The sequence below is a fragment of the Homarus americanus genome, unplaced genomic scaffold, assembly GCF_018991925.1.
Source record: "Homarus americanus isolate GMGI-L3 unplaced genomic scaffold, GMGI_Hamer_2.0 scaffold50608, whole genome shotgun sequence".
Lineage (NCBI taxonomy): Eukaryota > Metazoa > Arthropoda > Malacostraca > Decapoda > Nephropidae > Homarus > Homarus americanus.
This window is the reverse complement of record NW_024737932.1, coordinates 15,696-36,507: the sequence shown is the minus strand read 5'-3', so window position 1 is coordinate 36,507 and position 20,812 is coordinate 15,696. Positions and strand designations below refer to the sequence as shown.

The following is a 20,812-nucleotide window of genomic DNA, read 5'->3' as shown; positions in this document are numbered from 1 at the left end:
TAGCGGCCTGCTGTCTTATTAGGTGTGCGTCAAGCTGAGGGGTGCAGGCTGTTTCTGCTTCTTCTTCTTCTTCTTCCTCTTCCTCCTTGTTCTTCCTCCTCCTCCTACTCCTCTTCTCATAGCTCCAGGTCGTGGTGTGGTGGTTGGGTTGTTAGTATCGGTGGGTAACTTGCCTCATTGTACCTGCTGGTGTAGTGTTATTTATGAGTTTAATTACGGCTTGAGATAATTGTCCGACGCCCGCCTTTTGTTTGTCCAATAATAGCCAATGTTCGCGACTGATGTATGTCTTGTGTAAAACTTCCGAGAGAGAGAGAGAGAGAGAGAGAGAGAGAGAGAGAGAGAGAGAGAGAGAGAGAGATATGCCATTCTGTAATAATCTGATACAAAGTTCATCGGGTACATATCCCTTATTACAGCAACAATTATTGAAAATGTGAACGAAATTACGGCGGTGGTTTATTTAATTTTTTTTCCAGAACCTACGATATGAAACAAAAAAAATATAAGGAAAAAATCTGGGAAAAATATTCGACTTCCAGACAGAGTTTTCATCTGTTTGCCAGAACGAGCGACATAACCTTCTTTACGGTCTTTTTATGGAAACAATGAAAAGGCACTTCGTCTTTATGGCAAAATTTGGAAGGTTTTTTTCTTCTCCCGCGTGGTGGGGGGCGGGCGGGGGGGGGGGTTGAGCCAGCTCCCTCTGGTAATTTGCCCCCCGCCATATTTTGACAGATAAAATTAAATTAGAAGACACAGCGAATGGCGCGCATTAACTCCGCGGTGAATTGTGGGAGCTGGGTTCTTCGCCTCTTTGTTTTTGTTTTTCTTCGTCCCTCCTCTTCCCTTATACCTCGAGACAGTGAACCTCCTTATCACTCTTCCTTATTTTTAGTCTAATTTATCCTCCGTGTGAACCTTAATTATTACATAAGACTCGTATAGTTATTGTAGTGTCTTAAATGTTATTGCTGAGAAAAGAATGAAACAAGAAAGAATGAGAAAGGGTATAAAAGAATTCACAATAACAATAGACGAAAGACACAAGAGGGGGTAGTCAGAGTTCATTTTCCTAAGAGTGTAGCATCGCAGTCATCCTCAAGAGGGTTGGAAGAGCCGTTAAATGTCCCAGATTCCTCTACTAATACTCCCTGGTGCACTTTTCACAGCGTCGATATCCTTCCCTTGAAAAGTTTGTGAGAAAGATTTGACATTCATCTTAAATAATGTTGCCAAACTGCGGTCAACCGTTTTTGAGCTATAACCGTTCTTTTTTCCACCGTCTTTTTGTTTTTTTATTTTTTTTTCAATTATATTCCTTTCTTCGTATCTTGGTTGAGCATCACCACAGGACTTATCAATATCCACCGTCTCTTCAAAACCCCCAAACTAATGAATTAAGACTGAAATTACGATCATGTTTCGGAACGGACTACAGGTTTTCCCAAAATGTTTCGAAAGAAGTGAGAGTTTTAATATTTTTTTTATAACGCGGGAAGTGTCAGGTAGTGAACTTTTAAAGACCTTTCCTCAGAGCTTTACTCAGCTTCACCCAACCGTGGCAGACTTAAGAAAATGCCTCATATTTTCCTGGCCCATTTAGCTGCTCCTGTTCTCTCTCTCTCTCTCTCTCTCTCTCTCTCTCTCTCTCTCGCCGCAGACTCCACCAGAATGCCAATACTAAGATAAAGGCTTGGGTAAATTTGTTGATTTTAAGGTACTGTATTTGTGCTGCTGGCGCCACTGTCCTCCTTACTAATGCTCCCCTTCTGCCTGATGATTATAGAGGTGTGAGGTAAACACAGACCTGTAGAGATAAACAAAAGAACAGTAAACATTAGTCTTGGGTCGAGTTTTGTGTTTGTCTGTAGTGAAGTTCTTGAGGCTGATATTAGTTTCTGATCAGTATTTTGCTTCTATTTCAACCACTCTGTACTAGCTGCCTACCTATTGGTATTTAATGATGCTAGTTACACTGATGGTAGTTCGAATTAGCCATAACACTGATTACACAGAATATTACACTGAAACTCATTGTGAATATGAAAGTATTTACACTGATACACTGAATACAAATTAAAGAAAATGAACTAAGAATGTACACCAAGGTATTGTACACGACAGAAGACAGACAGTGTACCAGGAAGCAGTGTAGTGTACAGGTTTAGCCAACCAGTCGGTGGTGGAGGGAGGGAACGAGGTGTGTGACATTAAACAAGAGTTATATAACCTTCATATGCCAGATTTTTGGAGAGGCGTCTAGGTAGCCATGTTATCGTTAATTACATTACAGGTACAATACACCTGGTGGTAAATGTGGGGGTGGTAAAGGTGGTAGTGGTGGTGGTGGTGTCGACAATATGGTCTTATTATCTTAGACCTTTTATATGATATCTTAATTGTGTTTTGTGGTTAAACTTGATATCATGATCCTATTGGCTAGAAAGATATTTTGACCTTTTGGGATAATTTGATATCTTAATGTGTTAGTCAGTATCTTTTTTTTTGTTAGGGGGAAGATTAATCTGCCATATAGATATATTGGTCAAGGATGATATATTAATACTTTGTCTACGATAATATATGATCTTATTAAACAACCTAATAACACATTAAAGTAATATAATCAATTATACACTGACACAAGACAGACATTGACACACACACACACACCACACACACACACACACACACACACACACACACACACACACACACACACACACACACACACACACACACACACACACACACACACACACACACACACACACACACACACACACACCCACACACACACCCACACACACACACACCCACACACACCTCTCACAAGACACCATCACAACAACAAACCCAACTAAACATTCTTAAAAAGCTAAGTACGTCTAATTATTTTTCCCTTGATTATATTTTTTATTAGGTAAAATAATAATAAAAAAATAAATCTAAGATGACGTTTATTCAGCCCTGTGTTATCTAATTTGCATAAGAGGCCTTATCAAGAGAGATATTAAGTATTAATAAGTGTTTGAAGATGATTTGCGTGGTATGTTTTTTTCGTGGTGGGTGAGGTGGGGGGGTGAGGGGGGAAAGGGAAGAAGGTGGGGGAGAATGAGGGGTTGGAGGACGAGGTGAGGGGGGAGAATGAGGGGTTGGAGACGAGGTGAGGGAGAATGAGGTGTTGGAGGACGAGGTGAGGGGGGGAAGGGAAGAAGGTGGGGAGAATGAGGGGTTGGAGGGCGAGATGAGGGGGTGAAGGGGAAGAAGGTGGGGGGGAGAATGAGGGGTTGGAGGACGAGGTGAGGGGGAAAGGAAGAAGGTGGGGAGAATGAGGGGTTGGAGGGCAGGGGGGAAAGGGGAAGAAGGTGGGGAGAATGAGGGGTTGGAGGGCGAGGTGAGGGGGGGGGAAGAAGGTGGGGGAGAATGAGGGGTTGGAGGGCAGGTGAGGGAAGAAGGTGGGGGAGAATGAGGGGTTGTAGGACGAGGTGAGGGGGGGAAAGGTAAGAAGGTGGGGAGAATGAGGGGTTGGAGGACTAGGTAGGAAGAATGAGGGAGAAAGGAGGAGAGAATGGGATAATAAAAGATAACTTATCCAGTGAAACATGTTGGATATATCATAACATTGACTACGTTTCATCTCTTAGGAAACATAGAAGATAAAGATGAGACACACTTGACTACATAGAAACAAATTAAATTCACCTGAAGAAAAAAAGAAAGAAAAAACTTAATTCCTTTATCAATCTGTTCTAGAAGATATTGTTTTGAGTATTAAAAAAAATATAAGTTTTTTTCAATGGTTTTAGTCTATTAAAAACATACCGAATAAATCCCCAACTTTACTCTAAATTTTCTTCTTTATTACATGTTCCTGAGAATAGTTTATATAGAGAAAAGTACAAACACGAGATTAATGGTTCTTAACACCCCCAAACTACGTCTATTGAGGTAAACATCTACATGGAGGAATATATTATGGCGGGGAAAAAAATAATTAAAGAAATATAGATGGCGTCGTGGACAGGGTCGACTGGAAGCCCGTTTTATCACTCTGCAAATGGCCGAAGTTGGAAAAAGTCCTGTCATATTTCAGCCTAAAGTCCAGAGAGTTTGGTCCCCCTCCAATGCTGTGATTCTGAGACCTGCCTTAAGTTAGTCTCTCTGGCAGGACACTCATATTTTTGTATTTATTTTTGTAATTTATTTATCTATCTAGGCCTTTCTTTCTTTCTTTTTTCTTTCTGTCTTTCTTTCTTTCTTTCTTTCTTTCTTTCTTTCTTTCTTTCTTTTTCCTCTCTCTCTCTCTCTCTCTCTGGCACAACACTCATATTTTTTATATTTATTTTTGTAATTTATTTATCTATTTAGGCCTTTCTTTCTTTCTTTTTCGTCTCTCTCTCTCTCTCTCTCTCTCTCTCTCTCTCTCTCTCTCTCTCTCTCTCGTCAGCCACACCCATAAACAAGTCATATAGTTCACTGGGAGTACAACACAGATTAAGTATAATTTTCTCTGGCGTAACTATGTGAACGGCGTCCCACAAATTGCCATTAATTACCTTAGCAAATGAATGCCCCGATAGGTAATGTGTGGGAACAGAGGGGGGAAAAAATATATATATACCATTTCTTTTAATCTCTCTGACATTCCTGTATTATCATCAATTATTAACGTCTTGAGTCACTATGAGGAGAATTAAGAGGTGGGAGAAGGAGGAAGGTGAGGGGAGAAGAGAAGGAGGAGGAGGAGGAGGGAGGAAGATTTATAGGAAGAGATGGGGAAGGAGGAGAGAAGGGAGGGGGGGAAGAAGGAGGAGGAAGGGGGTGGGAAGATTTGTAGGAAGAGTTTCGGAAGGAGAGAGAGAGAGAGGAGAAGGAAGAAAGAAGTGGGAAGATCCTAGAAGATGGAGGAAGATTTGTAGGAAGAGTTAGGGAAGGGAGAGAGAAAGGAAGAGAAGGAAAGGAAGGAGGAGAAGGAGAAACTTAGACGAAAGGAAGGAAAGTTTTGGCGAGAGATAAAGAACAAAAATTGAAGCGAGGAAGTTATGCTTTGGAGAGAAAGGGAAGAGGAAGAAAGGAGGAAGATTATGAAGGAAGAGGAAGGAAGGAGGAAGATTATGAAGGAAGAGGAAGGAAGGAGGAAGCACACGAAGGAAGGAGGAAGAAAGAGGAGAAAGAAAGGACTCAAAGGAAGATCTTGGACAAAATAGGTGAGGAAAAACTTGACGAAATAGGAAGAAGGAAGAGGAATTAGAAGAAAGGAAGAACGAACAGGAAGAGGGAAGGAAGGAATTAGAAGAAGACAAGGAAGTAGAATAGAGGGAGAGGAAGGAAGAACACGGAGGAAGATGAAGGAGGAAAGGAGAAGGATAAGAAGCTGTAAGAATGAAGGAGAGAGAAAGAAAAAAAAAATCGTGTTTGATTACCGTGTTGGAAGATGATTGGTGACCATTTTTTAACACAACGAATTGTAAGTGTCTGTCTGTCTGTCTGTCTGTCTGTCTGTCTGTCTGTCTGGGAAGAAGAAATTCAGAGATACATCTTTTATCTTACTATTAATCTTTCTTTAAAATCTTTCCTCTTCTCCCCCAAACAAACCTATTCCTCTCTCTCTCTCTCTCTCTCTCTCTCTCTCTCTCTCTCTCATGGCCCCCTTTCCCCCAGTGGCCTCTTCCCCTCTCTCTCTCTCTCTCTCTGTCTCCCCTCCCTCTCTCTCAGCTGACGCAACATCCATCAATGATGCCCCCTCGACTCACAAGTCATCACAGGTAGACTACATATTTCACGAGCTGTATATTGAGAGAGAAGGTCACCTGTCCCAGTTATTTGTGGGGGTTTTTTTCCCCAGGTATTTTTCAGAATGGTTAAAAAGATCACGATTCACCACCTCAGGTTATATACACAACTCCAAATTTATGATTGTTGTTCTCATCATTGATACTGTTTTGTGTCTTTATTGATTCAAGGCTGAATTGTTACGTGAGAATTCCTTCTTTTTTTATATTTGCTGGGTTTTTTTTTTTCAATTACCATGAGGTTTATTGTCATTGTTTTTCATGTTGTTTCTTTAGTTTTTTTGTTTTGGGTTTTTTTTTTATGGAGGTTTGGTATTTTTTTTGTTTCCTTGTTAACGATCTAACTGTTCTTGTACCCTCGTTGTGTTTTATATTCCCAGTAGTTGAGGTTTTAGTTTTTTATTACGTGTTTTCTGGTCATATTTGTATTATTACTTTTGTGTTTTAAGTTTGGTGTTATTCGTGGCAATCTCTCAACGTGACTAAAACTGTTAATGGAACGACGTCGTGTTTTATTTTGTTTTGGGTTTTTTTTTTATTATTTCTCCTTATGGTTTTCATTTGTGGTTTATTTTATGTTATTTATCTTTATTTATGTTTAACGTTATGCGTCTCAGTTATCGTCAGTTCGTAGTATTGGTAAAACTGTACATGAGAGGGGGGGAGGGGGAGGGGGAGGGGGAGGAGAAGGTGGGGGGGAGGAAAGCATGATAAGGAAGACAGGAGAGGGAGAACCGCTACAAGTTGAGAAGGAGGGAGGATAAAATGAGGAAGGGAGAAACAGAAAAATTGAGACAGGGAGAGTAAACCATGGGGGAGAAGGAAGGAGAAGAGAAGGGAGGGAGGGGAAGGGGAAGGGAAAGGGAGGTTCTGGAGGAAAAACGCCCACAATGATGACTGCTCTCCGAGTGTACACCAGACTCTTGCTGTGATTGTTCGTCCTTTTTGGTAGAGTACTTTGTGGATTGATGTAAACACACACACACACACACACACACACACTATTTTAGAGACCGAGGTGTGATTCCTGTATCCCTTTACAAAGATTTTTTACGAATTGCTGTTGAAAGCTAATCGCCACATTTTACCTCGCGATATTTAATTTGAAGATTACGCATAAATCATTCGCTTAATAAAACCCGTTCACACAAGTCTTCGTGTAGCTGGTAAATTCTCCAAAAGCTAAACATTATTACAAATTCCAGAATTATTTACCGAAGACAAAGCGAAAATTGGAGCCCATCTGTTTACCATAAACGAGTTACCTCATTTTCTCATTTGTCTTTCAAATTACCTCAATTTTTTACAACTCTTGGTTGAAATGAAGTGTCTTTAGCGACGACAACAGTCTGTCCGGGCGAGGACCTCCCTCCCTCCCTTCCCCCCTCTCCCTCCCTTCCCCCCTTTCCCTCCCTCTCCCTCCCTCCCCCTCCCTCACATTGTTTTCCTTTCCCATCCTCTCCAATCCTCCGTTCCCTCCCTTCCTCCTTTTCCCTCCCTGCCACTCCACCTTGTTTTCCTCTCCACTCTTTCCCTCCCTCTCTCCCTTCAACCTTGTTTTACATTCCCTGTCCCCCTTTTTCTAACTCTCCCTTCCTCCCTCCTCTCCCCCTCCTCTCTCCACCCCATGTAGTGGTTCGCCCTCCCCTCCTCTCCCTTCCTTGTCATGCTCTCACCCTCCCCCTTGACTTAACTCTCCTCCTCTCCCTCGTCTTACTATCCCCCTCCCTCTTATCTCGTTTCATCCCTCTCCCTCTCTTGCCTTAATCCTCCCCTCCTTCACCTTCAACCACCCCTTCTCCACCCCCACCCTCCCTCCTTCTACTCCTCTACCTCCTCTCTCTCCCTCCTCTCTCTCCTCCTCCTCCTCCTCTCTCTTATCCCTTCTCTACCCACCTCACCTCCCTCCCACCCTCCCCTCCTCTCTCTCTTTCATCCTTTCCTCCACCCATCACCTCCTTCTCCTCCACCCATCTCCACCACTTCTTCTTCCTCCTCCTCCCATCACCCCCACCATCTCCTCCACCCCATCATCCTCCGCCACCCATTACACCCTTCCATATCCACCCTCCTCCACCCATCACACCCTGCCACATCCACCCCCTCCTCCTCCACCCATCACGCACCCACTCCTTCTCCCATTATACCCCCTCCTTCTTCACCCATCACCCACCTCCACCCATCACCCCCTCCTCCCTCACCACCATCTCCTCCACCCATCACCCCCTGCTCCACCCATCACCCCCTGCTCCACCCATCACTCCCTCCTCCACCCATCACTCCCTCCTCCACCCATCACGACGGCATCAGCCACACCCGAGTGATCAGGGCGAGTTTGACCGTGGCTGATCGATCCCATGTAATTAGTAACATTAATTAAGGAGGTACATTTGCATATTGTTACCGCTAAGTCGGGGCCCCCTCCTGCCCTCTAGAGAGTTATATGGTTTTCTACCTTTCATTAAACTGACACCTTTCCTGTTACCTGTATTTGATGCTCAGGTGTAGGGGGTGGGAGGTGATCATTGGATTATCTGACGATTATTCCCCTGATTATTTCACCTTAAGATTAACCTAACCTAACCTAACCTAACCTAAACCTAACCTAAACCTAAACCTAACCTAACCTACTAACCTAAACTAATAACAAAGTAAATAATATACAAATAAATATATAAACAAAAGTACACAACAGGAATAAATAATGTTCTTCAAAATAACTAATTAATATGTAAATCTTGAAGCAGAAAAAAAAATTGCAATAAAGACAAGAAGATAAAGTGATGTAAATGGAGAATAAATTTAATATTTTATGATAGAGAAAGAAAAAAAAGAACGAGAAAGAAAGAAAATAAATAAACAGAATGTAGTAACTAGTAGAGACTTTAATAAATAAGGTTATCAAATGACCTGAATGATAAAGAACTTGAGAGCGGTCGTGGCGATAACACAACATTACTTGAAACTGATAATATCTATGTTGGATTATATGGACGGGTATATTGTAAACACTGGGCTCTTTAAATATACTCTTAGACATCTTCCGTATTGAAGTACTGTACATCAAGACTTATATAAACCCATTTAGTACGATGACTTAAATCCCTGAGTAGTCATCGTACTCAAGAGAATTTATCACCGTATTCAAAGGGATAATATGAAGACATCGTACTCTTACGGACTCAGTTGTTGTACTCAAAGGGGTGAAGTCGTCGAACTCGCGGGGTTAAGACATCTTACTCAATGTGCTAAGGTGGTTAGTATCGTACTCTAATGAATCTTAGTCTCAGGCGTCGAAAAGTCTGTCTGTTTGTCTGTCTGTCTGTCCGGTTGTCTGTCTGTCTTTCTACGATTCTTTAAGATCTAGTAGTTGGTACTGGGGATAACAACGTCTTAAGTGTTATATTCTATTGTTTTCTCTACGCCCCCCCTCACCTCACCCCTCCACACCCCCCTCTCACCCCCCACCCCCCCCTTATCATAGATGCTGGCCCTGATACGTCCAGTCATTGTCTTTTCCATATAATATGTATCCTAATGACGCCATCTTCTTTCTCCTTCTCGGGGCATGATAGTGCCTTCTGCATTCATATGATAATCTCTTTTTCGTCACCTTGGATGAAATTGCTGTGTCTTAAGAGTATGACTTCTAACATTCTACGGGCTACACCTCACGGGAAAATAATCCCTTGGTTGTTTCCCCATAAGGTTGGATTTCCTTGTGCTAGGGAGGGTAAGATCATCATGAGGGAGGTACAGTGGACTCTCGCCTCACCGCCAGAGGGACATAAGGCTCAATATGTGGTCCACCCAGACGTGCATAATAATAAGTGTTTCCCTAAATTGACGATTGGACATTAAGACATTAATTATCCAATTTAAGGAGAATCTCTTTTGATGCTGCCTGATGCTCGCCCACTTGTGTTTTATATGCAAATTAGTGAGACGCCCAAGTAAACCATGGCTTCTTTACGTAGGGGCGGGCGGGCTGGCGGGCGGGGAGAGAGGGTGAAACTTACCATAGAAACTTTTACAATACACACAACCCTTCTTAACCGCTCAGTAAACAGTACTTTAAGATAGAGTAATACAGTAACCACACACACACACACACACACACACACACACACACACAGACACACACACAGTCGTCGTGGCCTCCTGTAGGTGGTGTCTTATATTCATCGAAGGTTGAGGCAGTGGAACATGTAACAGCGTGTAGTACCTTTTGACTGTCGTTAGTAAGAGGGGAATATATTCATCTCTCTCTCTCTCTCTCTCTCTCTCTCTCTCTCTCTCTCTCTCTCAGGACTCCTTGTGTATTGATCACTAGTATTGTCGCACTACTTATTGACCTGACACGCCCCCCTCTCCCCCCCCCTCTCTCCCTTCTTCCTTCCCTCTCTCCCTTCACCTCTTCCTTCCCTCTTACGTCACCATCAACACCTTCCTCACTTTCTTCTCTTTTTTTGTTATATTTTCTCTTTCACTTCAACACATCTGAAAACCTCTCCTTCATCCTCCTAATCGTCTTCTTCTTCTTCTCATCTTCTTCATTCTCTTCTTCCTCCTTCTCCTCCTTCTCCTCCTCCTCCAACACCTCCCTCCCTTCCTCTCTCATCTCTTTTGTGTTTTTCCTCCCTTCTTCACGTCTTTTTACCACACTCACCATCATCTTACTTTTTCCTCCACACTGTCTCACACTTCTACCACCTCTCTCTCTTCCACCGTCTCTATGTCACCTTTTCGACAATTTCTTACATCTCCTCCCCCCACCCTCCATATCCTCCCTACCTCCCCCTACCCCTCCCCCTACCTTCCCCACCCCCCTCTACCTTCCCCACCCCTCCCCCATCCCCCAGCTCAGTGCTCCAATACCACCTTTCTGCTGCAACATCCATCCCCCCCCTCCCTCCCCACCCCCTCCACATCCCCCTCCTTCCCCCCATCACACTCCACCAACCTATGTTTCATTCTTCGTGTCACCTAACCTAACCTAACCTAACCCTAACCTAACCTAACCTAACCTATGTAGTACCCAGCTGCTTGTGTGTAGTAGGATGTGTGTGTGTGTGTGTGTGTGTGTGTGTGTGTGTGTGTGTGTGTGTGTGTGTGTGTGTGTGTGTGTGTGTCTGTGTGTGAGTTTTTTTCCTGCCCCTTTTTTTACAAGTCAGGGTCTCAGGTCCGTTAGAGCGGGTAGGGTCGAGTTGAGTTATGGCTGATGACATCCCCTAAGCCTACCGCCGCCTGCAACAATGCCATACATTTGCAACATAAAAGAAAACCCATCTTGCAACAGTGGCCGCCGCCTGATTGTGTTAATGGTCCCGGACCCTGGGTGTATAGGGACCTCAGTGAGTGACCGCTTAAGGGAGGATAGTGTTAAGGGGCCTTAGTGAGTGACGCTTAAGGGAGGATAGTGTGTAGGGGTCCTAGGGAGTGACGCTTAAGGGAGGATAGTGTGTAGGGGTTTTAGTGAGTGACGCTTAAGGGGGAATAGTGTTAAGGGACCCTAGTGAGTGACGCTTAAGGGAGGATAGTGTGTAGGGGTCCTATTGGGAGGATAGAGGGGTTTTAGTGAGTGACGCTTAAGGGGGAATAGTGTTAAGGGACCCTAGTGAGTGACGCTTAAGGGAGGATAGTGTGTAGGGGTCCTATTGAGTGACTCTTAAGGGAGAATAATGCACAGGGACGTCAGTGAGTGACGCATGAGTGACCAGATGATCGTACCAGACTCAGGCTAAACAAGCGGTGAACTTATCATTGAAGTTATAACCCAAATAACTCCTGTTTTATAGAACCTGGAATAAAGATCAAATTTATAACCCGTATCTATTGACTTGAGAGATTTAACGTAAGTGAGAATTGATAACTCATTATTTACGACGAATGTAATTTTATAACTCATTTACGTTGATTTGAGATATTTGACGTAAAAAAAAATATGTATAATGAATTACCTTGACTTATTATAACGCAACTCGCATTGTCAACGATTTAACTTGTGATGAAAATTTTGATTCATTTTCTTGATATTCGCTGTTTAATAAGGTAGTTTATATTGATGATGATGAGTAACAACAACAAAAAATGTAAAACGTCTGCCTGAAGTGAGATTGGGTACGACTCATCATGTGTAATTAAAACGAGACATTTATTATCTCCTCTGAGTGTCATGCCAATTTACACAAGACAAAGAAAATAATGTAAATATTAACGTGTATTTAAATGAAAAAAATAATAAAACACACACACACACACACACACACACACACACACACACACACACACACACACACACACACACACGTACACACACACACGTATGTTAAAACTGGAATAAAAAATAATCAGGTTTTTCTTAGCTATGTTTAATTTTACTTTTTTTGGGTGTAGAATTTATTTTAATATACTGTACAAATGTCATGTGTTGGAGTCGAGTGATGGTGATTATAAAAGTTTGTCGCTTGGTCCTATATCCTATACCTGTGGCAGAGTCCGCATGCGTTATGTTGATCGGAAGAAACTTTGAGAGAACAATTCCACAAGAAGTAATTTTGAATTAGAAGGAGAGGCAAAGGTGAAGCTAAGAGGGTCGAGAAGAAGAATTTGTAAAGTGGTGAGGTGGTGGATGGTGATGTGTAGCCCAATGGTGAGGTGGTGGATGGTGATGTGTAGCCCAATGGTGAGGTGGTGGATGGTGATGTGTAGCCCAATGGTGATGAAGAACGTGAGGTCAGTCATCTGAGAGAGGGAACGCCTGCAGGAGAGAGCAGCAGGGTAGCGGAGGACGTGTCTCATTATGGAAGCAGAGGAACTTAATACCAGCAGGGGGTTTGTGGCAGGGGAGGTGGGAAATTACTTCGTGTAGGGGGAGAAAGGGGTGTTATAGGGGAAGGTGTAGGGGGGGTGTAACAGGGGAAGGTAAGGAATGTAGGGGAAAATGACCTGAAGAAGATCGAGTTAGAGATGAGAGGAGGAAGAAGAGAATGAACAGGAGGAGGAAGAACAGGAGGACACGATATCCCTGGTCAGTGAAGAACGTGTTGAAGAGAAACAAGAAATACACTGATACGTAAACAACAGAGGAAGATGAAGAGCAGGAATGTAAAAGAGAGGAAACAAGCCATAAGACAACACAATGATCGAGTGTTGAAAAGATAATTACGATGAAGGAGTAGGAGTGAAATTAACACGTAGAGGGAGTAAGAGAAGAGTGAGAGACAAGAGGACAGCAGAGATAATGTGTTGTGGAGTGGAGCTTTGGTAACAGCCGACAAGAGGAACGTTTAGCAAGTGAGTAAGGGATAAGAGAGGGAGTGGCATGTCAGGTGGGTGAGGGAGGGAGGGAGGGAGTATGTCGGCAAGGAGGGGCGGAGCATATAAGAGGTGGAGGGAGGAGGGGGGGGTCGTACTCGCTCGCATCTGTACCTTAGCCGGAGCATTCCTGACATACCCTACAGAGAGGACTTAGAACTCTGGGACGAGGGGAGCGCGCCCACCCCTCACTCACTACACACACACAAAGAAGAAACAACATTAACTAACGTACACACGCCATCTTGCCAAGACACATCAACAGCTTCCTAGTCATATGCTTGAGTCTCTTCCTAAACCCGGCCTCCTGTGTCTCCTCAAAGGTGGGGGAGGGGGGAGATAGATAGGAGGATGTTGGGAGAGGCAGGATGAGGAAGAGAGAGATAACGAGAGAAAGAAAAAAAGATAACGAAGGACGACCCGTAAAATATATAACAAACTGGCTTTTATCGACGAACAACTGGGTGCTTTCGGCAATAAATGTAACACGTTTTCTACCTCCGATCATTATGGTTTACACAGTGATAAAAACTCGGTTAAGCGCTGAGCAAAAAATAATGTACTAGAAACACCATTGTGTATTCCGAGTGTAGAGAGTAAAACATTGCGAGTTTCAATACACGCAGTCTAATAGAACTTGTGTAAATTGAAATTGAGTTAGGAAATTGTTTAATAACTAGTGTACCGCTCTCTACCGTGCATGCCAAATTAAGTCTCCTTTTCCGATCATTTGCACCTCTGAAATATACCGCGAGAGAAAAGTTGTACTTGTGTTGTTTTATACTTTGGGAATTACTGTTGTCTACTACTTTTGTGGTTGTTGAACAGGCTGGTTGGCTGGCTGGCTCTCTCTCTCTCTCTCTCTCTCTCTCTCTCTCTCTCTCTCTCTCTCTCAGACACTCTTACAATCATCTCAGCTCGGGCCATTATCTGGAGTCTCTTAATGTGCCTGGTTTAGCCCTCTGTGCCTCTCCCCCACCTCATTTGCATATTGCAATGTTGCAGATATGTTGCTCCCCCTTCGTTAGTTTTTATGGCCCGTGACCCTTTATTTCATCCTGACTGATTATGTCATTTATGTGCGACATTTTTTTTTTTTTTTTTTACATATCTCCTTCAACGACTTTTAGTACTCATAAAACTGGTGAGGTGGTGGACGCCCTGTGAGTTAGGGGTGAGGTGGTGGACGCCCTGTGAGTTAGGGGTGAGGTGGTGGACGCCCTGTGAGTTAGGGGTGAGGTGGCTGATAAGAGAACGTGTGTGTGTTGATGATCTGGTTATCGATTATTGTATATTCATTGTTATCACTAAATCATCATCATCATCATCATTATATTACTTAACCAATGTCATTATATTGTTATGGATCACACAGTATACCGTCGATCTTAACCATGGAGCTTAACATTACCAAGAGTCAGGTTGCTAGCTCCCAGGATGAATCGACCGTCGAGCCTTGAGTGGTCGCGATCGATCGATGTTCAACAAATCGGATCGGACATTGATGGATATTGAATGCATTTACTCTGTCTGTGTGTGTGTCTGTCTGCCTGTGTGTCTGTCTGTGTGTGTGTGTTGACAGTGACTTTATATAAAACGGTAATAAACATCGATTTTCTTTTTCTGTGTTCCTGTGGTCTCTTAACGCTGTATGGGTAGAGTAGTGTAGTTTGTCAATATATTATTTATCTCGTCTCTTCAGAAGGTCATTTGACGGGAGAATAATAAAAGACTCTACTCAATATGTATGATAAGTCTGCGTAAATTGGTCGCCATGTTAAACCAGCAAAGTTTTCCTCGTTCAGTAGTACCAAAGCGGTGTGTGGAGCCCTGGCAGTACAGTGCTACCAACACCCTGCCCCACAGCACCCACCCTTATACTCACTCCTCCATCTCAACCCTCAAGGAATGTGTAATGGTGGGTGGTGTCGCATGGTCAATTTCTGCCAGTGACTATCATGTTTATAAAGTTGTAGGTATTCTAATGAATGGAAAGTATAGTTGTGGTTAGGTTTGTCAGGAGAGTCGGCGAGAATTGCTCTGAGAACACATACTTTGTCTAATGTCTTCTTGTCAGGTCTTGGTTCTCAAAGTTATTTACCCGTTTTCTAACAACAAAAATCAATAGTCGCGAACCAGTGAATTTCTCTTAATAAAAACGGGTTTCAATCATGCATTGTTTAATATTTATGTTAATTTGTATTGACGACGAAAGTCTCTGACCGTCTAAGACAAAATGCGCGCCCTTTTAATGCTCGTGCATACCGCTAGATGGCAGGACAAGTCTGAAAGTTTTCCCGCCTTCTTCCACTTACGCTTCTTTGATTGGCTCCTCCCTCCGTACTTTCAGCCAATCGCGGACTTCCTTGCGCATCTCCCCGTGCGGGAAAGTTGCATCCTTAAGCACGTTGATGATTAAATCGACCTTTTTTTGCTTCAAGAACGCACACCACTGCGTTTTTGTTTATAGTGTTTGACAGGAAGCCTTTGAGAAGGGACAACATAGGGACTCATAGACCCAACATAACTGGACAGGGATAACTTTAAAGGGTTGACCCACCTCATGTTGACACCGACCCAGCTTTACCTGCCAGGAAAATTTGACTCACGTGTCATTTCCCCAGAATATGAATAAAAATCATGAGTTGCCAACCTATTATTCATTCGGCCATTTTCTTGGCTGAATTGTAAAGGTACTGGTGTCTGAAGATGGCCACCAAGGCCCCCTGGTGGTCCCATGAGTGGGTCGAGATGGCCCTTGTTCAGTGGCCCCAGCCGCTACCCTTAGTGTTGTTGCCCCTCGGGCTCAACACGCCTACGCCCTCGCTCATCCGCACCCTACCCGCCCACAACCTCGTTCACCCACACCCTGCACACCTACACCCTTTATCACCAACACCCAAGCCCAACCACCCCACACTCGCCTTGCTTATCTACCCACACCCTCGCCCAACCGCACTCTGCCCACCAACCCACACCCTGCCCACCAACCCACACCCTGCCCACCAACCCACACCCTGCCCACCAACCCACACCATGCCTTATAAAGCATCTTCCCTCTAATCGTCTCAGGTATTATCCTACTCTTGAAATCCATCTCAATCCTCCGCTTCAATTGTCATCTACTCTTCCTCCATCCCACCAACACCACTTCTTACCTCTCTCCTCCCCTTCATTCCATCACTTCCTATTCTTCCTCCCTCACCTCCTATTCCAACCCTCCCCCCCAACCACTATATCAATTCTAGCTTTCCCTCCCTCCCTTCCTCCCTTCCTTCCTCCTTCACTTCCTCTCCTTCCTCCCTCACCTCCTCTCTTCCATACCCCCCCTCACCCTCCCCTCCCACACACAACCCCGCCTACACTCGAACCATTAATATTTAAACTCTGTAATGAGTTTCTGGATTTTGTGTTTGCGGAAATCCTTAGTCCTGCGTCGGTCAACCTACCTCACCCCTCCCCCTCTCCGTCCCTCCCTACTCCTCCCTACCCTCGTCTTTTCCAAGTTTTAGTTGGTATAAAATCAAGAAGGTAGAGAAGCAGCAAAAAAAAAAAATACCATCAACTTTCATTGTCACAAAGTCGTATTTTTTCCCTTAACTCATGACCACAATTGTTATTTGGTATTGTCACATGTTATTAAACTGTTCTCACTGTTATGAGTTTTTATTTATATTTAACATTGGGTTTATATAATGTTTGTTATTTTATGAGAGACGATGGAAGGTTCATAGAGAGTGAATGATGACGTAACATTCTCACGGTATCTCTAGTGTTATAACCTGCAGAAGACAGTGATTGGGGTCATGGTGCTATTATTCGAGTGATAGTGTGATATTGTCGCTGATAACATGTGATATCTTGCGTTGAGGTTGAGTAACAGCGTGTATTATTATTATTATTATTATTATCGTCAATATTTACATGTGAACGTTGCCCCATTATGTTGGGGTGTTAACGACGACCACCAGCCTCTGTAAATGTTAAATGTATATTGTCGTCTTTACCGAGGCTTTTTTGTGTACCTGCTCAGGAAGTATTAGTGAAACTCATTTGTATCTCTCTCTCTCTCTCTCTCTCTCTCTCTCTCTCTCTCTAATAAGTGTTTAGAAAGAGAGAATGGAGGCGAGTAGGGGGGGGGGACTAGCCCTCATAGACCACTCTTCTGCTTTACATAAATATACTTACCTGGTTCCATATATTGTAATTACTTAAATATTATAAAATCACATCGTAAACACAACACAGCACACGACCACACAGATCATTGGTTGTGACCGGGAGAACTATAGGGTGATTGAGGAACCTGAGATCCTAACTACGATGATTTCAATATACACCCGAGATCCTAAGTCCTAACTACGGTAACTCCAATATACACCTGAGATCCTAAGTCCTAACTACGGTAACTCCAATATACACCTGAGATCCTAAGTCCTAACTACGGTAACTCCAATATACACCTGAGATCCTAAGTCCTAACTACGGTAACTCCATTATACACCTGAGATCCTAAGTCCTAACTACGGTAACTCCATTATACACCTGAGATCCTAAGTCCTAACTACGGTAACTCCAATATACACCTGAGATCCTAAGTCCTAACTACGGTAACTCCATTATACACCTGAGATCCTAAGTCCTAACTACGGTAACTCCAATATACACTTTATAACCCATCGACCCTCACACACTCATAGCTTGACACCTCCACACAAACCACGGCAGGTGTTTATGAGCGTCAGGTGGATGTTATTACTCAACCTATTACTATTTACCTCCAAACTTATGTAAGGAATGTGTACTGTTCCTCCCTGTACAGTAGCTTATAACATTGTGTAGATATGAAGGAAATAATAGCAGTTTATTGTATTATTTTCAAGGACTTGTTTCATGTTGTTTACCGTTGAGATGTTTAGGTAAATTTCTATCTCCAGATTTTATTTTTATTTTGTCATTTTAACAAGACAGCGGACTACCCCAGAAAAATAATCATTAAAACCTCATAATTTAATGTTTGATGGAGGAAATTAGTTGATACTATAGATCCCAGTACTGGTGTGTTACTGAAATAACTCTAGATCGTTTAGTTTTATGTCTATTTACTATGGGAAATTGAAGTTAATTTACATTTTTTCAACAAAAATAATTAAGGCGTTACAACACTTTTGTCCCGAAGCTAAATAATGTTGGTATTATTCACAGGTAAATTATATCTCAAATGAAAAAGTGTTGTTCCATTCATATTTGTCCTCAGCACAGGTATAGTGACAAACCTGTATAAATGATGTGTAATTTAGTAATTTCCTTTTATTTGACTAAACTGATGTATTTCCTGTGTGATATACTTACCTGTTGATCTCTGCTATATACAGTATATCATTATTATAATTATCATCAGTGTTATTGTTACTATTATTAATTATTATTAGCATTGATGGCCTTATTATTATCAGTTATCATATCATTACTATTATTAATTAGAAGCTGTAGTAAAATTCACCTTTGGTGATAACATTCACTTCTCTGGTGGGTTAGAGTAGCACTATGACAGGTGATACAGGTGACGGGTCATTTATTAGTGTTGGTCTCTCTTCCATAGGTGAACGACCCTACAAATGCCACATTCCGGACTGCGGCCGCGCCTTCATCCAGCTGTCCAACCTGCAGCAGCACTTGAGGAACCACGACGCCCAGCTGGAGCGAATGAAGAACCGGCCGTTCCACTGCAACATCTGCGGCAAGGGATTCGCCACCGAGAGTTCGCTGAGGACTCACACATCCAAGGTAGAGACCCAGGAGTGCAGGTTGTTGGGGGCCTCTGGTCTCTTATCTGCCTTTATCTCCTCTATGTGTTTCACTCACAGTTCTCTAACCAACATTCGGTCACGCCCACTGTGTCACTCCCCCCCCCCATTCCCTGGAGAGACGACTGCCGCCCTTCTAATGGTAGTCATCGTCATCCTCTTGTCTCAGTACCCCGCACGTCAGCATCGCCTGGCTCACCACCACCTCTACTACTACATGACACAGTGGACAGGACCGGAGGGGTCAGAGAATGTGATACAGTAGTCCCTCTTCTATCATAGGCTGTGTAACGTCTTAACACCTCCAGTATATTACGAGTGTTTGGGAATATTTGGAAGGCATGTTTGTGTTCTTACATTAACCTGAGATTTTACATTAAAGTCTGTTAGATTTGCTTAATATTAACACAAGCTTCGCTATAGGTTGATCCATAATAACGTGTGTCTAGTGATTTAGGTGACTTTGTTTATATATTTCTCCCTTCAGTTTTATGGAAGTATGTGTATGTCTGTCTGTCTCATCCTGTGTGTGTGTGTGTGTGTGTGTGTAGCTTAGTCGTAGCCTGTACTGTTGCTGCTTATAATTCTAGTCTCTTTGTCTTTAAAAAACATATGTCTTTATAACTATCTAAACTACTAAAAACACCTATACTATTATTATTACTATTATTTACTAAGTACTGTATATCATGTCATGTTCTGCCACACCTAAGACAGAAGAAGGCAACTAAGTAAGTAGTTTATACTGTATGCATATATTATTATATTTATGCCGGTGTAATTAGGTTTAGTTATATATAGATAGTTTTATTTACATGTAACAGATGCTATTGTCATCTTGCCCTCCACACCCCCCCACCCTCTCCTTACAAACCAACCAATTAGGTATTCTGATATGCGTAACGTGAGGTATATTATGTACAGGCTTACCACACTCATTGCGCGCCATTTGAACGTCTCATGGAATAGGAGCGATAACAGAGAAGAGGAGATGGGCCCTCACTGATTGTCATGTCTCGCGCCACCGTTGAACACAATGGCACAACTTATTATTATTATTATTATTACTATTATTATTATTATTATTATTATTATTATTATTATCGGTAAATATTTGTCCCATACCCCCTCCGCCGTTCACGCTGGACCTCGTTGGCCACACCGTGTTAAGTGAAAGATCTTATAATGTGCTCGTAACTACGTGTTGTGGCGACGCTGGCACATAAGCGATAAACTGCGAGCCTCCCTGGTGGTGAGGATCTAGAACGTGATAAGTCTTGTGGGAGAGAAGAACTCGTTAACATGATGGTGATGACGAACAGTTTGTTTATGAGTGGGTTGGTAAGTGGTTGATATGAGGCATTTTGGTCCTTCGTGTTTGTATGTTAGGAGTGAGAGGCGTGGTGAGAGGCGCGGTGAGAAGCGCGGTGAGAGGCGCGAGGTACGAGGCAGAACAGTGGGCTTCACCTGTGTGGTCTCTCTCCCACAGCACGCGGCCCTGGTCGGCGGCCCCAACGCTGTCAATTGCCCTCAGTGCCAGAAACTGTTCATGAATGGCGAGCAGCTGATGGAACACATGAAGTTTACGCATAGGGACCCTAACGCCTCGGGAGTGGCAGGTTAGTTAACTTCCTCATTCTATTGTTTGTCGTTATCTTCACAGCACGCCATCCACATCGGCGGCCCTAACGCCGTCCACTGCCCACAATGCGACAAGTACTTCATGAGCGGCGAGCAGCTCATGGAGCACATGAAGGTGGTTCACAGGGACCCCAACGCCTCCGGCGTCGGAGGTAATGTGTGCCACAGAGGACGGACGGTGACGCCGCCCCCATCCCAAGCACCAGCCACCACTCCTATTGTCCATGCTGATATATCTGATATATAAAT

At 43.2% G+C, this 20,812-nt stretch overlaps 1 protein-coding gene across 3 annotated transcripts in view; it reads left to right on the top strand.

The window, feature by feature from the left end:
• The window catches only part of LOC121873621 (zinc finger protein 384-like), a 155,057-nt gene that overhangs the window by 128,328 nt on the left and 5,917 nt on the right, over positions 1-20,812 (top strand). For 2 of the 3 annotated variants that reach the window (XM_042377261.1, XM_042377263.1), the window contains exons 3-4: positions 18,718-18,902; positions 20,586-20,715. In XM_042377261.1, coding sequence (XP_042233195.1) covers positions 18,718-18,902; positions 20,586-20,715 — 315 coding nt within the window. Of the gene's footprint in view, positions 1-18,717; positions 18,903-20,411; positions 20,542-20,585; positions 20,716-20,812 lie in introns of all 3 variants that reach the window. The other variant, XM_042377262.1, reaches the window with a different exon arrangement.